Genomic DNA, 19,210 nt, shown 5'->3' on the forward strand with positions numbered 1-19,210 from the left:
AGGGGAAACCATAATAAGGATATATTATGTGAGAAAAAAAATATATTTTAAATAGAAGAAAAATAAAAATTTAGTTATATCTCTCCTGGGAATATAACCAAAGCAACCAAGTCAGTGTACCACAGAGACAGTTGCAGATCTGTGTTTATTGCCACACTATTCACAGCAGCTGAGTTATAAAATATGCCTAGCCAATAGAGGAGTGAATAAATAAATTCTCTCTCTCTCTCTCTCTTCTCTCTCTCTCTCTCTCTCTCTCTCTCTCTCTCTCTCTCTCTCTCTCTCTCACACACACACACACACACACACAGAAATGCAACTCACACACTCATACATTAATATGTTTTTGGCTGTTAAGAATGAAAATATGTCACTTGATGGAAAATGGATGGAACTGGAGATCAATATGTTATGCACAGTAAGTCAATCCCATAAAAACACAAGTATTACATGTTTAGAAAAAAGACATGAAACTGAAAGGGGGCTACCAGGGATAATAAAACAGAAAGGAAGAAGGGAGTATAGATAGTTAAGAATAATAGAAGGGTGAATATTATTATATTATAAACATGTATGAAACTATCACGAGACTCCCTTACACTTAATGCATGCTAATAATAATAATTGTCATAAAATATTAAATACAGATTTTTTAAAAAAGCTTAGCTATAAAAAGATAGAAAAAGGAATACAGAGTCTATACAAGTATACAAAAGCAGAGAATTAATAAAAGTTGACTGATAGGAAGTCAACAGGTATGGAAAGATAGAGGAAAATCTCCAGTTGAAGAAATGATGACATCCAGAGCAAAGCTGGCTTTAGAAAAGATAGGCATGTAACAATGAAGATGATAGTGGTGATTATAACAACTAAAATGGTAATAACAACTAATCCTTACTGAATATTTAGTATGTGTTGAGAAGAATGTTAAATGCTTTAAATTTATTACAAAATTTAATCCCTTATCAACGTTAATGGATAGATTGTATTGCTAATCTCATTTTACAGATGAAGATAAGGAAGCTTGGAGATTTTAACTTACATGCTCAGCATCAAAAAGCTAATAATACATGTTCAGATTGGGTTGCAGGGCAAGGTCTAGTTGATGTCACAGCCTTAACTCTTCACCACTATCACTACCCTGCAAATCTACTCAGTCTTTATAATTGACTAGAAAAGGTAAAAGGGAAATATAGTTGTTTATCTCTGATGTTGGCAGAATATGCACTGCCATAGTACATGTGTGGAGGCCAGAGGAAAACTTTTGGGGAACGGTTCTCCCATTCCACCATGTGGGTGTCCCAGAGAATAAACACAGGTCACCAGGATTGTTGACAAGTGTCTTAATCAGCTGAGCCATCTCACTGACCCAGAATATTCTTTTTTTTTTTAAAGATTTATTTATTATGTATACAGCATGTTTGCCTGCAGGTCAGAAGAGGGCGCCAGATCTCATTACAGATGGTTGTGAGCCACCATGTGGTTGCTGGGAATTGAACTCAAGACCTCTGGAAGAGCAGTCAGTGCTCTTAACCGCTTAGCCATCTCTCCAGCCCCAGAATATTCTTAAGATACAAACTCTTCAAATAAACCAATGTAACAATAATCAGCTGGGTACTATCACTCTTTCCTACTATCTTTTTAACACCACATGCACATGTACAATCATCTAACTAATATCATTGCTTCAGGCTCATAATCTATATGCAGAAGCAAGATCAACAATGACAAAGCAACAACCATAGAGGCCTCTATTGAGTAGCAAATAGTAGGGAATCTGAATATAGTATATGCCTACTAGTGTATAGCTATTGATTTAATATGAAAAAAGTTATTTTTCTGCCATTTCTCCTCTTTAACTTCTTGTTAGATTCAGAGTCTTCTTAATAGCATACTAATAACAGCAATGTTTATAGGACTGAACTCTTTGCTGTAACACAGTAACTAAATGCAAGAAGATGTAATTTTTTTTTTTTTTTTGGTTTTTTGAGACAGGGTTTCTCTGTGTAGCTTTGCGCCTTTCCTGGAACTCACTTGGTAGCCCAGGCTGGCCTCGAACTCACAGAGATCCACCTGGCTCTGCCTCCCGAGTGCTGGGATTAAAGGCGTGCGCCACCACCGCCCGGCTGTAATTTTTTTTAAAGATAAATTCTTATTGTTGAACCCTGGCTGTTTCTGAACTCAGTAAGATCCACCAACCTCTGCCTCCTGAGTTCTGGAACTAAAGGCCTCTGTCATCATGCCAAAAATGTAATTTCTAAAGCTTATATTATAGTTAGTTAACTTTTTTGGTGAGCTGTAATTACTTTGAGAAAATATTGTAATTCTGTATAGTGGGTTGGAAGGTTGAGGCAGGAGAATTGTTCAAGGCTAGGCTACATACTGAATTCCAGTTCTAGGACAGAGCATCCAGGGCTACAGTGTAAGCCAGTGTCTGTCTCTTTCCACATACACACATGTATATGTGTTGCATTTTAAATACAAATTATATTCTTAAAAGTTTAATGAAGACTGAACTAGAATATTATTAAATGACTAGTTTCCAGAGGAAGACAAAGAAATACTCATAAAGTCCACAGTAAGTAGGCATGACCTTCATTGAAATAGAATGGAAGACAATTAAGAAACTATTCAAGACCATCAACTAGAAGAAGAGTACACTAGAAAAGTAAAATATACTTACCCACAGGGTTCTTGAAAGTAAGTAGTGTCAGTGTGCCGATCTAGAGCTAGCTTGGTGTATGCAGTGTCACCTCTGGAAAAATCTGAAGTGAAATACCACATCCTTCCATAGATGGTTTCTCTGCCAAGTAAAATCAAGAAAAAAAAACTATATTTGTAATAATTAATTTTTTTTTTTTTGGTTTTTCGAGACAGGGTTTCTCTGTGTAGCTTTGCACCTCTCCTGGAACTCAATTGGTAGCCCAGGCTGGCCTCGAACTCACAGAGATCCGCCTGGCTCTGCCTCCCGAGTGCTGGGATTAAAGGCGTGCGCCACCACCTCCTGGCTGTAATAATTAATTTTTTTTTTTTTTTTTTTTTTTTTTTTGGTTTTTTTTGAGACAGGGTTTCTCTGTGTAGCTTTGCGCCTTTTCCTGGAACTCACTTGGTAGCCCAGGCTGGCCTTGAACTCACAGAGATCCGCCTGGCTCTGCCTCCCGAGTGCTGGGATTAAAGGCTGTAATAATTAATTTTTAATGTAATACTTAATGTAATATTTAATTGTAACATTTGTAATTTTATTCATCATTGTTTCCTCTTAACATACATATAATAGTTATTGTTGTTACAGATTGCTATCTATAAGGTGAAACTGACAGTTAAAAATACCAGTCTTAAAAATTCTGTCACTGATTGACACTCTGGGAATGTGAACTGAAAACCATTGAAATACTGCACATTCTGAAAGCTCAGAGATCACTGCCTGTTGTTTATATTATTATTTTAATAGCCTCCTCATTCAAGGCTATTCCCTTTGTTTACTTTCCTCTTATAGAAACAATGATGTGGCTGCTTATAGTAAGCACAATTTTATTATAGGAACTACAGTCTTTCATTAATATTCAGATTTTTCAACAACAGTCCTTTTCTAATATAGTAGATAATCTAATAAGGGTGACAGAAGTTTGCTTATTATTCATATATCATAGAGGTTTTTTTCATTTAATCTTTTGAACACAGAGGAACAAGAAAAAGAGAAAATGATATTTTTGTTGCAATTATGAGACCTGCTGTATTTCTCCTGTAGAATAATAGATTAGATTTTGCATTTATTTTCTCAGTGGGTTCAGATCTGAGGAAAGGATACTTTTTTTGTTTGGTTTTTCAAGATGGATTTCTCTGTGTAGCCCTGGCTGTCCTGAATCTCACTCTGTAGACCATGCTGGCCTTGAACTCAGAGATACACCTGCCCTTGCCTCCAAGGTTCTGGGATTAAAGGACTGCACCACAACACCTAAATCCAAGAGCAAACAGGAAATGATTTTACTTTTGAAATAAAAGTTTCCAAGCCTTCTCAATAGTTTGATTAGCAGCAATTTCCTTTATTTTAGAGCTTTGGAATTGTGTTTCAAACTGAATGGCTCACAAATGCCATTGATTATGCTTTACTAGCACTGTTCAAATGACTCAGCATACTTTGGTACTTTGGGTAACACAATGAACTAATTACACATGAATTTTATTAAATAAAAAAATACTATTTGTAATGAAGGAAGTTTATGTCACATTTAATGCTACAGAAGATCAAGCTATATGTGAAATGGAGAATAGTAATGAAAAGAATACTTTATTTAGGATAAGGAAACCCAAGGTATACTGCTTACTGTAACAGTGATCCTGGAAAAGTCACTGATTGTATCTTAGCACCAGGTGCTTAGCATTGGAACAGACAATAAAACATGATTAAAAGGTTGCTGTAATGACCAAAATAAAATATAGGGTGTGAATATGCTAATTACATGCAATACAATGTATCCAATGAAGCATTAACAACCGATCTATGATAGAGAGTTAGGAATTTACAAAGATAAAAACTAGATAATTTTTAGACCCTCTATATTTTTAAAATATAGTACAAATTCAGGCCCCTTTTAAGCAGAATATAGTACAGGGAGGAAGTAATGATGGAGAGGGAAGGGAGGAGGAGAGAGATTACTTTTTTTTTGGGGGGGGGTGGCAGTACTGGAGACTAAACCTGGGCCTAATGCATTTGAGGAAGATGTTCCATGAAACTAGATCTTTTTACATCTTTTAATTGGTGCTCACACTCTAGAAATTACTTACTGTGGATTTCAGAAAATTAGTAAATTACCTGATTAAACTGACCCTTGCCGCCAACTTCTCTGTGTGTTCTTGAGTGGGAGGGACGTTTTCTACAAATGCAATTCCATATAGCAGAAAGTTCTGCAGAAACTTCTTCACTTCATCATTTGATTCTAAGAAACTCTGGAAATCAACAGATGGAACCTGGGCTTGTTGGTAGAGTTTAGCATTCCATAATATTCTAGGGTGGATAACCTTTTGTTTCTGCCCTTCGTAGCTATTTTTCACCAGCCAATCCAGATCATATCTAGTCACATGACCATCTGGCCCTTTTTAAGAGAAAAAAAGCATTAAAACAAAATTTAGAAAAACTGACAATTTACTACTTAAAAATGTTTATTTATTTTTCTGACTGTTTTACATTTTTAATGGTTTGAGAATTTCATAGATGCATGTTTTGATCAAATCCACCTTCCATTCACTCCCCTCCAACTCCTCTTGTCCACCACTTTCCCCTCAAACCTTATGTGTTCTATTTTTAAATTCACTGAGACTACTTCATGAGTCTCTTCCTCATCCATGCTGAGAATTTTGGCTGGCTTGATCATATGCAAACAGTCACAACTGTGAGTTCTGTATGCAATGGCTTTGTCATGTCTGGAGGGTGCTTTTCTTACAAAGTTCATCAAAGAGTACAAGTATCCCCTCTTCCTAGATGGTTCCTGAGCCTTGGGGTGTGTGTTGTGTGTGTGTGTGTGTGTGTGTGTGTGTGTGTGTGTGTGTGTGTGTGTGACATAGGTGTCCTATTTGGAGCTGAGACTTCCACAGGCGATTTTGCTTTGTATGCTGACCAGTTGTGAGTCTCTGTGTATTAATCACCACCTACTGCAGAAAGAAATTTCTCTGATGAGGATTGGAAGATACACTATATATAGAAGATAATCTATGAGTATAAAGACAAAAATTATGGGGCAGTTTATTACTATATCTATTTGTAAAATAGTAGTATTAGGCTCTCTCCAAGGGACAAAGATCTAGCAAGTCACCATTTTTTTTGACCAGTAATGATACCAGACATGAGTTCCATCTTGTAGAGTGGGTATTAAATCCAAGTAGAAAGTGGTTGACTACTTCCATAGCATTTGTGCCACTTAAAACAGTGGGATTATTTTGCCAGGTCAGTCATTATTATAGCTTGTAGAGTTAACATATGGGGAAGACTGTTGATTCTTTTTGTCCCCTCGAGGCGTGCATAGTACCATCCAGCACTATAAAAGCTAGCCAGTAGGGTTGAAGCTTCACAGTTAGTAAAAGCTTGATTTCTGTATGTTCTACAACTCAAGTAGGTGGTGTCTTCAGCAATAGGGTCTTATAATCTAGTTCTGGAGGGTAACCAGGAGCAATGGCAATAGCAAATAATGTTGGGGGAGAGGTTATCTAAGGGACTCCACTGACCTACAACTTTAAAAGTGTTAACCATACCTGGGACTGAGGTTTTTATTTCATGGCATCTAGTACCTGGAAGAGACACTGTCTCCCTTATTATAGGTAACTCAATTTAAACACACACACACACACACACACACACACACACACACACACACACACATGCTGTGGGATGTTCTGTATGGCAAATGTGTTGCTAATTAGTCAATAAATAAAACATTGATTGGCCGTTGGCTAGGCAGGAAGTATAGGCGGGGCAAGGAGGAGAATAAAGCTGGGAAGGGGAAGGCTGAGTCAGAGAGACACTGCCAGCCGCCACTATGACAAGCTGCATGTGAAGATCCTGGTAAGCCACGAGCCATGTGGCAAGGGATAGGTTTATGGAAATGAATTAATTTAAACTGTAAGAACAGTTAGCAAGAAGCCTGCCACGGCCATATAGTTTGTAACCAATATAAGTCTCCGTGTTTACTTGGTCGGGTCTGAACGGCTGTGGGACTGGCAGGTGAAAGAGATTTGTCCTGACTGTGGGCCAGGCAGGAAAACTCTAGCTACACACACACACTTGTATTTTAGGAAGCTTCTATAGTAGGGGGTTTCCATATGGCTTTTCCAAAGGTCTTTAGTGTTAGTTATCCCACCCAATATTCTCTCTTCTACCTTGCTATCTGATCCCCACTTGTGGTGGTATTGTGTTCCCTGAAATATTGTGCACCCTAATAAACTTATCTGGGGTCAGAGACAGAACAGCCACAATATTAAACATAGAGGATAGGCAGTGGTAGCACACGCCTTTAATCCCAGCACTTGGGAGGCAGAGCTAGGCAGAAATCCATGTGTTCAAGGATATAGCCAAGCATGGTGACTCATGCCTTTAATCCCAGAAAGCGAGTCTTTAATCCCAGGGAGTGATGGTAGAAGGCAGAAAGATATATAAGGCGTGAGGACCAGGAACAAGAAGCATTTGGCTGGCTAAGCTTTTAGGTTTTGAGCAGCACAGTTCAGCTGAGACCCATTCTGGATGAGGACTCAGAGGCTTCCAGTCTGAGGAAACAGGACCAGCTGAGGAACTGGCAAGGTGAGGTTAGCTGTGGCTTGTTCTGTCTCTCTGATCTTCCAGCGTTCAACCCAATAACTGGCCTCAGGTTTGATTTTATTAATAAGAAGTTTTAAGATTCCTGCTATACCCACTCCACTTAACCTTAAACTCAGTGGGTCACAATGATGACATGAGAGGAGGAGGAGGACTTGTTGGCAAGGAGACGGGGTTTGGCTGAAGTAGGAGGGAGATAAGTGAGGGTAATGGGTATGGGGAGGTAAATATGATCAAAATACATTATATACATTTCTCAAATGATGAAAGAATAAAATATTTTAAAAAATCATCATATGCCTATGCCCCCCACCACTGAAACCATAAAGGAAGCAAAGCACTAAATTGTGTCTGGCAAAGTTTTGCAATTAACTTGTATAATATTTTAAGAGAAGGAATATGAAAGGATCAGCAGAAATGGAGGAAGAGAGTTTATATTTGTAAATGCTATCCAATTGCCAAAATACAAGTTTGCTTAGTAATATCAAGTATTCTGGAGGCACACCATCTATCATGATGTGTAGATGTAACCGTCTTGTTAAATAAGAAACACAGAGCCAATTGCAAAGTTAGATGCCCAAGAGGTCAGAGCAAAAGCTAAGAGCTAAAATCCTTACCCTTCACTGCTGCTGCTGTCCTCCTCAGCCAGAGAGACCTACATCCTGTGTATCTGTCTTTATATAGACTTTCTGTTCTGCCTTCTCATTGGTTGTAAACCCAACCACACGACCTCCTCGTCACTGCCCAGCTATACAGACCTCCAGGTCTTCTATGGTTGGTACTGAGATTAAAGGCGTGTGTCTCCATGCTGGCTGTATTCTTGAACACACAGAGATCTGCCTAGCTCTGCCTCCCAAGTGCTGGGATTAAAGTCGTGCACCACCACCACCCAGCTTCTGCTATGGCTTGCTATTAGCCCTGACCCCCAGGCAACTTTATTTATTAACATACAAATAAAATCACATTTTAGTACAAATAAAATATCACCACAATGATGAGTTCCCTGAATACTCAAACCCAGTAACCCTTTGGACTCTCAGTGGTGTGTGTGTGTGTGTGTGTGTGTGTGTGTCTAAGAATTACATGAGACCTCAAAAGTCTCTGCAATCTGTCTGCAATTATTCCTATTGTAAACACCAAACTGATAATGGCTTTATTCCAAAAGAGTTGTCATGACTCCTAATTTAATTTCTTGAGAGATGATTTAGATGGAGACAACTCTTCCAGGATGATAAAACATATGTGAATTCCATTTCCATCTCATTATCAAGTTTGTGCTACTAACTGATTCTGACAGTGTCTGGAGATGTCCTGTAGGAGACTGCAAATTCTCCTTTATTCATGGTAGACTACAAGACAAAGGTTTAAGGTTTCAGCTAAGCCCTTTAATATGCTAACATAGTTAAAAGACTGACCCAAAGAACCAAGCCTCTAGTCCATTGCTTTTTTTCCACTAACCAACAACTATAAAAGTGTAAGCAGAGGTGGAGCCTTTCTGTCCTGATCGCCTAGCCCCAAATAAACATACAGAAGCTTATATTTATTATAAATGCTTGGCCGATGGCTCAGGCTTATTACTAACTAGCTCTTACATTGAAACGAACCCATTTCTATTAATCTATGTATTTCCACGTGGTCTGTGGCTTACTGGTCCTCTGACATCTTGTTCCTTGGGTGGCTGGCTCAGGTCTGCCTTGATTCCATCCCTCTTCCTTGAGTCCTCAGTTTCATTCTTCCACCTAACCTTATCCTGCCTTGCCATAGGCCCAAACAGCTTTATTATCAACCAATGAGAGCAACACACATTCACAGTGTACAGAAGGACCATCCCACAGCATAAAAAAATTAACTTATACCTGGCACTGAAGTTTTAATTTCAGAGCCTATACTATGTAGGATAGGTATTCTTCCCTCTGCTATAGAGTAACGCTATTTAAACTCTTTTTTATATTTGTTTATTATATACTTAGGAAGCTTCTAAAGTAGTAGGTTTCCATATGGCTTTTTCAAATGTGAGTTACCCTTTTCATTATTCCTTCTTCCTACCCAGCTGCTCTATTCCCCATCCCACCTAATCCTTCCTGTTCCTTTATCTTCTTTCCCCCTTCATACCACCTGATACCCATCACCCTTCCCTTGGAATTCTCCTCTCATGTCCCTTTACTAGTTTTCTGACTTCTACGGTTACTCCAATTTTAAACACATGTATCATACAAATGAATCAAAGCTAGCATCCACACAAATGAGAACATGCAGCTTTTGTATTTCTGCATCTAGGTAATCTGACTCAGAATGGTAATTTCCAGCTGTATCCATTTATATATGAATTTCATTTTTTACAACTGAATAATATTCTGTTGAATATATGTACATTTTCATTACCATTCATCATCTGATATCTAGACTGTTTCCATCTCCTAGCTATATTGAATAGAGCAGCAATGAACAAGTACCTCTGTTGTAGGGCAGAAAGTCTTTTGGATATATGCCCAGAATTTGTATAGCTGGATTATACTATAGATCTATTTCTAGCTTTTTTAGGAACCTCCGTACATTTCCATAGTGCTACACCAGTCTGAACTCCATCAACAGTAAATAAGTGTTTCCCTTTACACACACACAATCTAGTACTCTTTAAAAAAATATTAGTCATATTGACTAGGGTAGTAAGATGAATTCTGAAAGTAGTTTTACTTTGTCTTTTCCTGATGATTAATAATGCTGAATGTTTTTAAAGTATTAAAATGATTTATCAACCATTTTTATTTCTTCTTTGGGGAGCTTTGCTTAGATTCATGCTCCCATTTTTTAAATTGGGTTGTTTATTTTCTTGGTTTTTATTTTATTTTTTAGTTCCTCATATATTCTAGATACTAACCCTCTGTCAGACGTAGAGCTAGTAATTTTTTCTCTTTCTATAGGCTGACTGTTCACTCAAATAATGGTGTTTTTACTATACAGAGGCTTTTAAGTTTCATGAAGTTTCAATTATTAATTGTTTGTCTTAACGGCTGCCCTACTGGGTTCCTGTTTAGAATGTCACTTCCAGCCAGGCAGTGGTAGCACCTGGGAGGTGGAGGCAGATGGACTTTTCAGCTCGAGGCCAGCCTGATCTACAGAGCTAGTTCCAGGACAGTCAGAGCTACACAGAGAAACCCTGGAGAGGGAGAGGGAGGAGAGGGAGAGGGAGGAGAGGGAGAGGGAGGGAGGGAGGGAGGGAGGGAGGGAGGGAGGGAGGGGGAGAGGGAGAGGGAGGGAGGGGGAGAGGGAGAGGGAGGGAGGGAGAGAGAGAGAATCATTCTGTACCTATAAGTTGAAGTGTATTTCTTACTTTCTCCTCTATCAGATTCAGGATACTAGGTCCTATGTTGAGATTCTTAATGCATTTGGAGTTGTGTTTTGTGCAAGGTAAGAAACACGATCCAGTTTTACATGCAGCTATTCAATTTGACTAGCACCATTTGTCAAAGATGCTGTTTTTTTTTTTTTTCTTCAATGTGTTTGACAAAACTTCTTTGTCAAAAGTCAGATGGCTGTAGGAGCATGGGCTTATATTTGGGTCCTCAATTCTGTTCCCACTAATCAATGTGTTTGTTTTTTAAAAAAGTATTCATTTTATTTTGTGCGTATGTGTTTGTGTATGGGTATGTGCATATGAGTGCACCTGCCCTCAGAAGCCAGAGGCATTGGATCCCCTGGAGCTTGAGTTATAGGCTGTTGTAAACCACTTAAAATATTCATTCCCACTCTGGGAATCCAACTTCAGTCCTATATAAGAGCAGTATGTGATCTTAACCACTGAAACACCTCTCCATCCCCAATATGTCTGTTTATACAATAGTAATATGATGTTTTTACTACTGTATCTCTGCAGTATAACTTGAAAATCAGGGATGGTGATATCTGTTTTTATTGTTCAGGATTGTTTTGGTTGTTCTGGGTCTTTTGTGCTTGCATATGAATTTTGAGATTTTTTTTCAATTTCTGTAAAGAGTTGCATTGGAATTTTGATGGGGTTGCAGGCAATCTATAGATTGCTTTTGGTCAGACGGCCATTTCACAATATCAATCCATAAGCAGGAGATGTCTTTCTATCATCTGGTATCTACATTACTTTTTTAAAGTGTCTTAATGTTTTCATTGTACAAGTCTTCCATTTCCTTGGTTAGATTTAGTTCAAAATATTTCATTTTCTGAAGCTATTATTAATGGGTTTGTTTCCCTGTTTTCTTAGTGTTTGCCATCGGTATAGAGGATGGCTACTGTTTTTTCTTCATGTTAATTTTTCACTCTGCTACTTTGCTGAATATATTTATCTGTAGTTTTCTGTTGGAGTCTTTAGGATCTTTTATGCATAGAATCATATCATCTGCAAATAAGGATATCTGATTTTTTTTCCTATTTGTATCCACTTTATCTTTTCTTGTTTTGTTGTTCTAGCTAAGACTTCAAGTATTACACTGAATAAGAATCAAGAGAATGGGCATCCTTGTTTCTGATTTTAGTAGAAATATTTGAGTTTTTATTTGTTTAGTATGTTGGCTTTTGGCTTGTTGTATATTGCCTTTATTAATTTGAGATACATCCCTTGCATCCTGATTCTCTCTAGGACTTTTATCATGAATAGATGCATTTTATTGAAGTTCTTTTCTGCATCTAATAAGATGATCATGTGGTTTCTGTCCCTAAGTCTAATTTCTGTGGCAGATTACACTTACTGACTTATGTATGCTGAACCACACCTGCATCTCTAGGATGAAAGCCACTTGATTATGATGGATGACCTTTTCTTATGCTCTTAAATTCAGTTTACAAGTATTTTATTGAGAATTTTTGTGTCTATGTTCATTAGAGATATTGGCCTATAATTTTTTATCTGTTTTTTGTTATCAAGTTATTAGTGGCTTCATAAAAACAATTTGAAAATGTTCCTTACATTTCTATTTTATGGGATTATTTGAAGAGTATTGGTGTTCTTTGAAGGTGTAATAAGAGTTCTGTCCTGAATCCATCTAATCCTGGGCTGTTTTTTTTTCAATAGTTGGGGTATTTTTAATGACTGTGCCTATTTAATTGCTTGTTATATGTATGTTTGAATTATTTCCTTCATGTAAGTTTAAGTTTAGAAGTCATATGCATCTAGAAATTCATGTATTTCTTTTAGACTTTCCACATTTCTGGAATATAAGCTTTTTACAGTATATTCTTATGATTCTCTGAATTTTCTGTCTCTGTTGTAATACTTCCCTTTTAATCATCTCTAGTTCTATTAATTTGTGTCTCCTCTCCCTTCTAGTTAATTTGGTTAAAGGTTTGTCAAACCTGTTAATATTTCAAAGAACCAACACTCTGTTTCATTGAGTCTATTTTTTTTTCCTGCTTCTATTTCATCCATGATTTTTGCTTATCTCTTCTTATCTACTGTTTTGGGGTGTTGTTTTTGTTTTTCCATGGTTTTCAAGTGCATGATTAAGTTATTAATTGAGATATCTCCATTTTTTATGTAGGCATTTAGTGCGATAACCTTTCTTCTTAGAACAGCCTTCATTGTGTCCCATAGATTTTATTATGTTGTGTTTTTACTTTCATTCAATTCTAAGGATTTGAAAATTACCTGCTTGATTTCTTTCTTCACCCAATTATCATTCAGTAGTGTTGTATTGTTTAGTCTCCATGATTTTATGTACTTTCTGTATTTTGTATTGCTCTTGATATCTACCTTTATTCCACTGTGGTCAGATAGAATGCAGGATGTTATTTCAAATTTCCTGTATTTGTAGAGACTTGCTTTGAATCCTCATAAGTAGTCAACTTTGGAGAGAGTTCTATGGGCTGCTGAAAAGAAGGTACATTCTTTAGTGTTTGGTTGGATTGTTTTGTAGATGTCTGTTAGATCCTTTTCATTTTCTGTTTATTTTATGATGTAAGTTAACTTCAGTTTCTCTCTTGAGTTTTTTGCAGGGGACCTGTCTATTTGTGAGAGTGGGGTGTTAAAGTCATCCACTATCACTGTGTTGGAGTTAATCTGTGGTTGCAGATCTAATAGTATGGTTTTTTTTAATAAAATTAGGTGTATCTGTGTTTGGTGCATATATATTTACAAATATAATACCTTCTTGGTGGATTGTTTCTTCAATGAATATGAAGTGACCCTCCATATCTCTTCTAACTAGTTCTAATTTGAGTATATTTTGTCAGATATTAGAATAGCTTGCTTCTTAGCTCTGCTTGTTTGGACTACATTTTTCCATCCCTTTACCATAAGGTGTTACCTATTGTTGCAGGTAAGGGGTGTGTGTGTGTGTGTGTGTGTGTGTGTGTGTGTGTGTGTGTGTGTGTTTGAGGCAATAAATAAGATGCATCCAGCTTTCTAATACATCTGTTCATCTGTGTTTCTTTATTGGTTGACTGGGACCATTAATATTAAGAGGTATTAGCCAGGCAGTGGTGGCACATGCCTTTAATTCCAGCACTTGGGAGGCAGAGACAGGCAGATATCTGTGAGTTCGAGGCCTGCTTGGGCTACAGAGTGAGTTCCAGGAAAGGCTCCAAAGCTACACAGAGAAATCCTGTTTCAAAAAACCAAAAAAAGAGGTATTATTGAAAATTGTGCATTAATTTGTGTCATTTTGTTGTTTCGTAGTGTTTTCTTGGACTTCTTTGAATTAACTCTTCTGGGATTGTTTATTTCCTGTGACTCTTGGGTGTGTTTGTCCTTCTCTTCAGACCAAAGGAGTCCTTCAAATATCCTTTGTAGTCCTGGTTTAGTGGTCATAAATTCCTTTAATCTATTCTTATCATAGGAAGTTTTTACTTCTTCAGTTTTAATAGATGGTTTTCTTGGGTATAGTAGTCTAGTTTGACAGTTGTGGTTTCAGAACTTGGACTACATATTTTCAGGCCTTTCTGTCTCTATAAGTTTCTGTCTAATAATCAGATGTTATTCTGATAGGCCTGCCTTTATAAGTGACTTTACTTTTCTCTCTTGCAACTTTCAATACTCTCTTTATTCTGTGTTTTTAACGTTTTAACTACAACATGTAATGAGGAATTTCTTTTCTGGCTTTGGCTCTTTGGTGTTTTATAGTCCTCTTGTACCTGAATGGGCATCTTATTCTCTAGGTTTAGAAAAATTTTGTCTATTTCTATGTTTTCGGTATGGTATTCTTCTATGCCTACAGTTCAAAGGTTAGTTTTTTTTTATGGTGTTCCAGATGATAGGAAGCTAGCATGTGGGTGCTCAGAACCAAATTACATTCTCTTCAAGAGCAGCAACTGATTAACTACTGATTTATCTCTCCAGGGCCTGTTCTTATATTTTTTAAATTTTTCTTATTTTTTGATTATAATTACATAATTTCTTCCCCTCCCTTTCCTACCTCTAAATCCTTTAATACATGATGCACCTCCCATATTTATGGCCTCTTTTTTCATTAATTGTTTTTCATATGTATATTTACCTAAATACATAGCATGCATAGTCTGTATAATGTTATTTGTATGTATGTTTATTGGGCTGACCATTTGGCATTGGATGACCAGTTGGTGTACCTCTTCCTGTGGTGAAGACCACCTCTCCTACTTTCAGCATTCCTTAGTTGCCTGAAGTTCTTTGCATAGGGTTGAGGTCTCCTGGACTTTTCCTCATCCATATGATCATGATTGTTGTTGTCCTTGTTCAGCTCATGTTTAGGCAGTCATGCTGGTGAGACTTTAGGGGTGTAGCTTCTGACATTCCTAGGAGAAAGGATCTCACAACAAACTCCCTGTTCCTCTAGCTCATACTTGTTAATATATTTTCTAAAAACTTCTCATTGGCTTTTACTGAGTGATCTAATTTCTCTACTTTTTTTTCTGGCCCTGAGCCTTTTGTTTTCTACATTATCTGTTCTGTTGGTGAGTCTTTCCACTGAAGTTTTTAATTTTTTGAATTTTTCATTTCCAGCATCATATCAGCTTGGCTTTTGTTCAGCAATTCTTTTTGTTAAATTATATTTTTATATCTTGGGTTTATTTCTGCATTTCAGTCATGTCTTTGTTTTTGTTCTTTTGGAGTATATTCATGTCTCTGAATTGTTTGAACATAGTTATAATTACTCTTTTAAGTTCTCTGTCCGGAAGTTTTTCCAGGTAACTTACATTTAGGTGCCATTATTATGTGATTAGTTTGTGGAAGAGACATATGGTCTTTTTTTTTTTCTTTTTGCCTGTTCTGGGACTTGCACATCTTGAACATTTTGTTGGTTGATGTTTTTCCTTTCTTCCCTTAGGTCTTTCTTTTAAAACTTCTCTTTCTTCTTTTAGCAGAGAAATTTACAATGTTCAGAAGGTTGAGATGCTCATTTTCCTCTGTGGGGATTGTGAAAGAAGATCTGGAGTGGTATAGGCAGGCCCAAGTAGACTAAGCCAGATTCTCTTCTTTCTGAAGAAGGATGTGTTGGTTGTGCTTCTGAAGCAAAATTCTTAGGAGCTGTAGGTCAGCATGGTGTAGGAGCCCATGGTCCTTGCCTGAAGTGTGGCTGGATGTATAGTTAGGCCTAAGCAGGGGAGGCCTAGGTTTCTTCTCTAGAGCAAGAAGTTCCTGGACAATGTGAGTAGGCCTAAGTAGGGAAAGCCTGGTCTCCTTCTTGCTACAGGGGATATGCAGGCTGATATCCCAGAAAAAAAATCTTGGGAGCTATAGGCAGGCCTGGACAGGAGGCAGTGGCTTGCACTTGGAGCATGATTTTCAGGAGGCATAGGAGGGCTTCAGCAGGGGAAATGGTATGCAGGAGGCCATTCAGGCTGGTCTCCTGGTACAGGGGGTTCCCAGGGAGGTATGGGTTGGCTTAAGCAAGGGAAGCAAGGTCTCCTTACTTTCTTCTGAGAATGTTAATTCTTATACGTGCAACCCAAGCACTCAGAAGGCTGAGGCAAGAGAATCACTAGTATGAGGCCAGTCTGATCTACATAGTGAATTTAAGGACAGGTGGGGCTATTTTACAAGACCTGTCTCAAAACAAAATGCAAAACAAATCAAGACAGAACACTGATGAAAGCAGACAACCTTGTAATGTTTCCTAGCTTAGAGATTATCCTGTCTGAAAATTAAGTATGATGTTAGCTATAACAAAACAAACAAACAAAAAAATCAAAAGGCTATTGAAACTGCTTCCAAAGCAAGAGGGAAAACTAACAGAAAAAATTCCCTATTTTGGAAAGAGCCAAACCATTATTTTCATAAAACCATTATTCTTTAAAAGAATACCTCAAAAAATCCAAGAAACCCCTGTATACTTACAAGTAAAAATTAGTGTGGTTTCATCTAGACGAATGGTCTTTGGTTTGATACATAAATCCACACTGGCAGTGTCCAGGCTCCGCTGAGAAGTCTTAGAATTATAGCATGATGCTGAGCGGCAGTGGTCTCGAAGCCAGACATAATCAAAGCGCATCACAGTGCTAGCATATTGCAGTTCTAGGGAAAAGATCAGATTTAACAGAAATACTTATTTAGGAAAACTAAACACCAACAGTAAAAAAACATTCTTTCTAAAAGACTTACTAACAAACAATAAGAGTAACAAAGGACAGCCCCTTGGCATTTAAAAATATCATACAATTTCTATGATACAAATGGTATGATTTTGGTATATAAAACACATAAGAGTATAAAAGGCTTAGATATATACCTAAATAGGAGCGGGTGCACAAGATATATTTTGTACTATTTTAGCAATTCTTTTGTTATGTTGAAGTAATAAAAAAAATTAGAATCAACAGAAAGTTAATGACTTTGCTATACAGCAGTTTACCTATTTAGCAAAAGTAAAAATGAAGCAAAATTTACAAAAGCAATAGAAACTATAATATGACTGGAAATAAAATGTAGAGAAGTAATATGAAGAAATCTATTAAACTATTCTAGAAGACTTGAAGGAAGCCAATAGGTAGAAATACCATGTTCACAGATAGGCAATTTCAAAACTAGAAAAGATAAATTTACTTAGAAATTAATGGAAAAATTTCATGTAATATCAATCTATATCTTAGAAATTTTCATATATTAGACAAGATAATTCTAAAACTCATTTTGAAAAATGAGAAAGTAACAATTTTGTAAAAGAAGGTATAAGAATAGATCAAGAAAACAAAATGGCATTCCAAACTAGACCCATAAATACATGGAAATATGGTATATGAAAAAAGGTGTAATTTTGTAACAGCACAAAAAAGATTGACTTCTCTATAAATGACAATGGAAAAATTATCTGAGAATAGGAAATTCTTCATATTATTAAAAAATCAACTTCTGATAGGTTAAAATATATACAATGAAAACTTTAAATCTCTGAAGAAAGAAACTGTGGAAGATACTAGAAAAATGGAAAGTCCTTCCATGTAGACTCAATATTGTGAAAATGACCATTCTACCAAAAACAAGTTATTGTAGATTCAATACAGTTCCAATCAAAATCCCACAGCAGTCTTCATAGAAATAGAAAAAAAATCCTAAAATTCATATGGAACCACAAAAGATCCCAGATAGTCAAAGCTATCCTGAGCAAAAAAACAAAACAACAACAACAACAAAATGCTGGAGGGATTTCCATCCCAGATCTCAAGAGATATTGCAGAGTATAAAAACAGCATGGTACTGGCACACACACACACACACACACACACACACACACACACACACACAAAGACATATAGACCAATGGAACAAAATAGAAGACTCCAACATGAGTATATGTAATTATAGCCATCTGCTATTGACAGAGGGGCAAAAAACATACACCAGGGGAAAGACAGCATTTTCAACAAAATGATGCTGGAAAAATTAGATGTATACTATAAAAGAATGATATCACACCCCTATCTATCACTGTGCACCAAAACTAACTCTAAGTGGATCAAAGACCTCAATGTGAAACCTGAAACACTGAAACAGCTAGAAGAAAATATAAGCAGTACCCTAATTGACATAGGTATAGGGGAGGTCTTTCTGAATAGGACTCCATTTGCCCAGGAATTAAGGCCAACAATTGACAACTGGGACCTCACAAAACTAAAAAAGTACAAGTAAGGAAATAATTAATTGAATAAAGGAGAATCTCATAAAATGGGGGAGAATTTTTGGCAGCTACACATCTGACAGTGGGTAAATATCCAGAATGTGGAAAGAACTACAAAAAGTCAAGAAAACAGAGAACCCAAGTAAAACAATGGGCTATGGATCTGAACAGAGAGATTTTTTTTCAGGGTTGTATTTATATATTCATACATACATATATATATGTATACATATAATAACAATAATCAAAGAAAAAGAAGCCATCAATTTGAGAGTGGGGGATGAGAGAGGTATTGGAGGGAGGGCACCTGGGAGTACTTGGAGTGAGAAAAGAGAAGGGAAAAAGTTGTACAATTCTATTTTAATTAAAATGTATTAAAATTAAATGATGAAAAGCTTTAAAAACAACAGTAAAAGTAATAAAGCTTTTGTTTAAGAAGTAAAAGAAAACTACTCCAATTAATTTGAAGTTATAAGGACTAAGTAAAAAAGATAGCACAAGAACTCAATCTTTCCTTGTAGTGTAGAAGCTGCTGGGCTCCAAGCATGCCATACTTCTATGTTTTCTCTTTCTGACTCTTTCTCCAGACCAGTGTGGTCCCCCTCTGTTTCATGCAGAATACTCATGTCTTTTCAATACTCCTAGCTTCCGTTTTCTAATCCTTTTCCCCATTTATTGAAAATATATTTTTTTCACATAATATATCCTTATTATGGTTTCCCCTCCCCCTGCTCCTCCCAGATCCTCTCACCACCTCTCCCATCTGGCCCACCCTCTTTCTGTCTCTCATTAGAAAACAAACAGCCTTCTAAGGAATAATAATAAAAAATTATTATTAAGATAAATAAAT

At 36.8% G+C, this 19,210-nt stretch overlaps 1 protein-coding gene across 2 annotated transcripts in view; it reads right to left on the reverse strand.

Annotated features, from left to right (window-relative positions):
* Nucleotides 1–19,210, reverse strand: part of Tmlhe (trimethyllysine hydroxylase, epsilon) — a 118,256-nt gene that overhangs the window by 16,581 nt on the left and 82,465 nt on the right. For both annotated transcript variants that reach the window (XM_059251305.1, XM_059251304.1), the window contains 3 exons: nt 16,584–16,760; nt 4,814–5,093; nt 2,684–2,803 (listed from right to left, as the gene is read on the reverse strand). In XM_059251305.1, coding sequence (XP_059107288.1) covers nt 2,684–2,803; nt 4,814–5,093; nt 16,584–16,737 — 554 coding nt within the window. In that variant the 5' untranslated portion in view covers nt 16,738–16,760. The remainder of the gene's footprint in view (nt 1–2,683; nt 2,804–4,813; nt 5,094–16,583; nt 16,761–19,210) is intronic.

The sequence above is a fragment of the Peromyscus eremicus genome, chromosome X, assembly GCF_949786415.1.
Source record: "Peromyscus eremicus chromosome X, PerEre_H2_v1, whole genome shotgun sequence".
Taxonomy (NCBI): Eukaryota; Metazoa; Chordata; class Mammalia; order Rodentia; family Cricetidae; genus Peromyscus; species Peromyscus eremicus.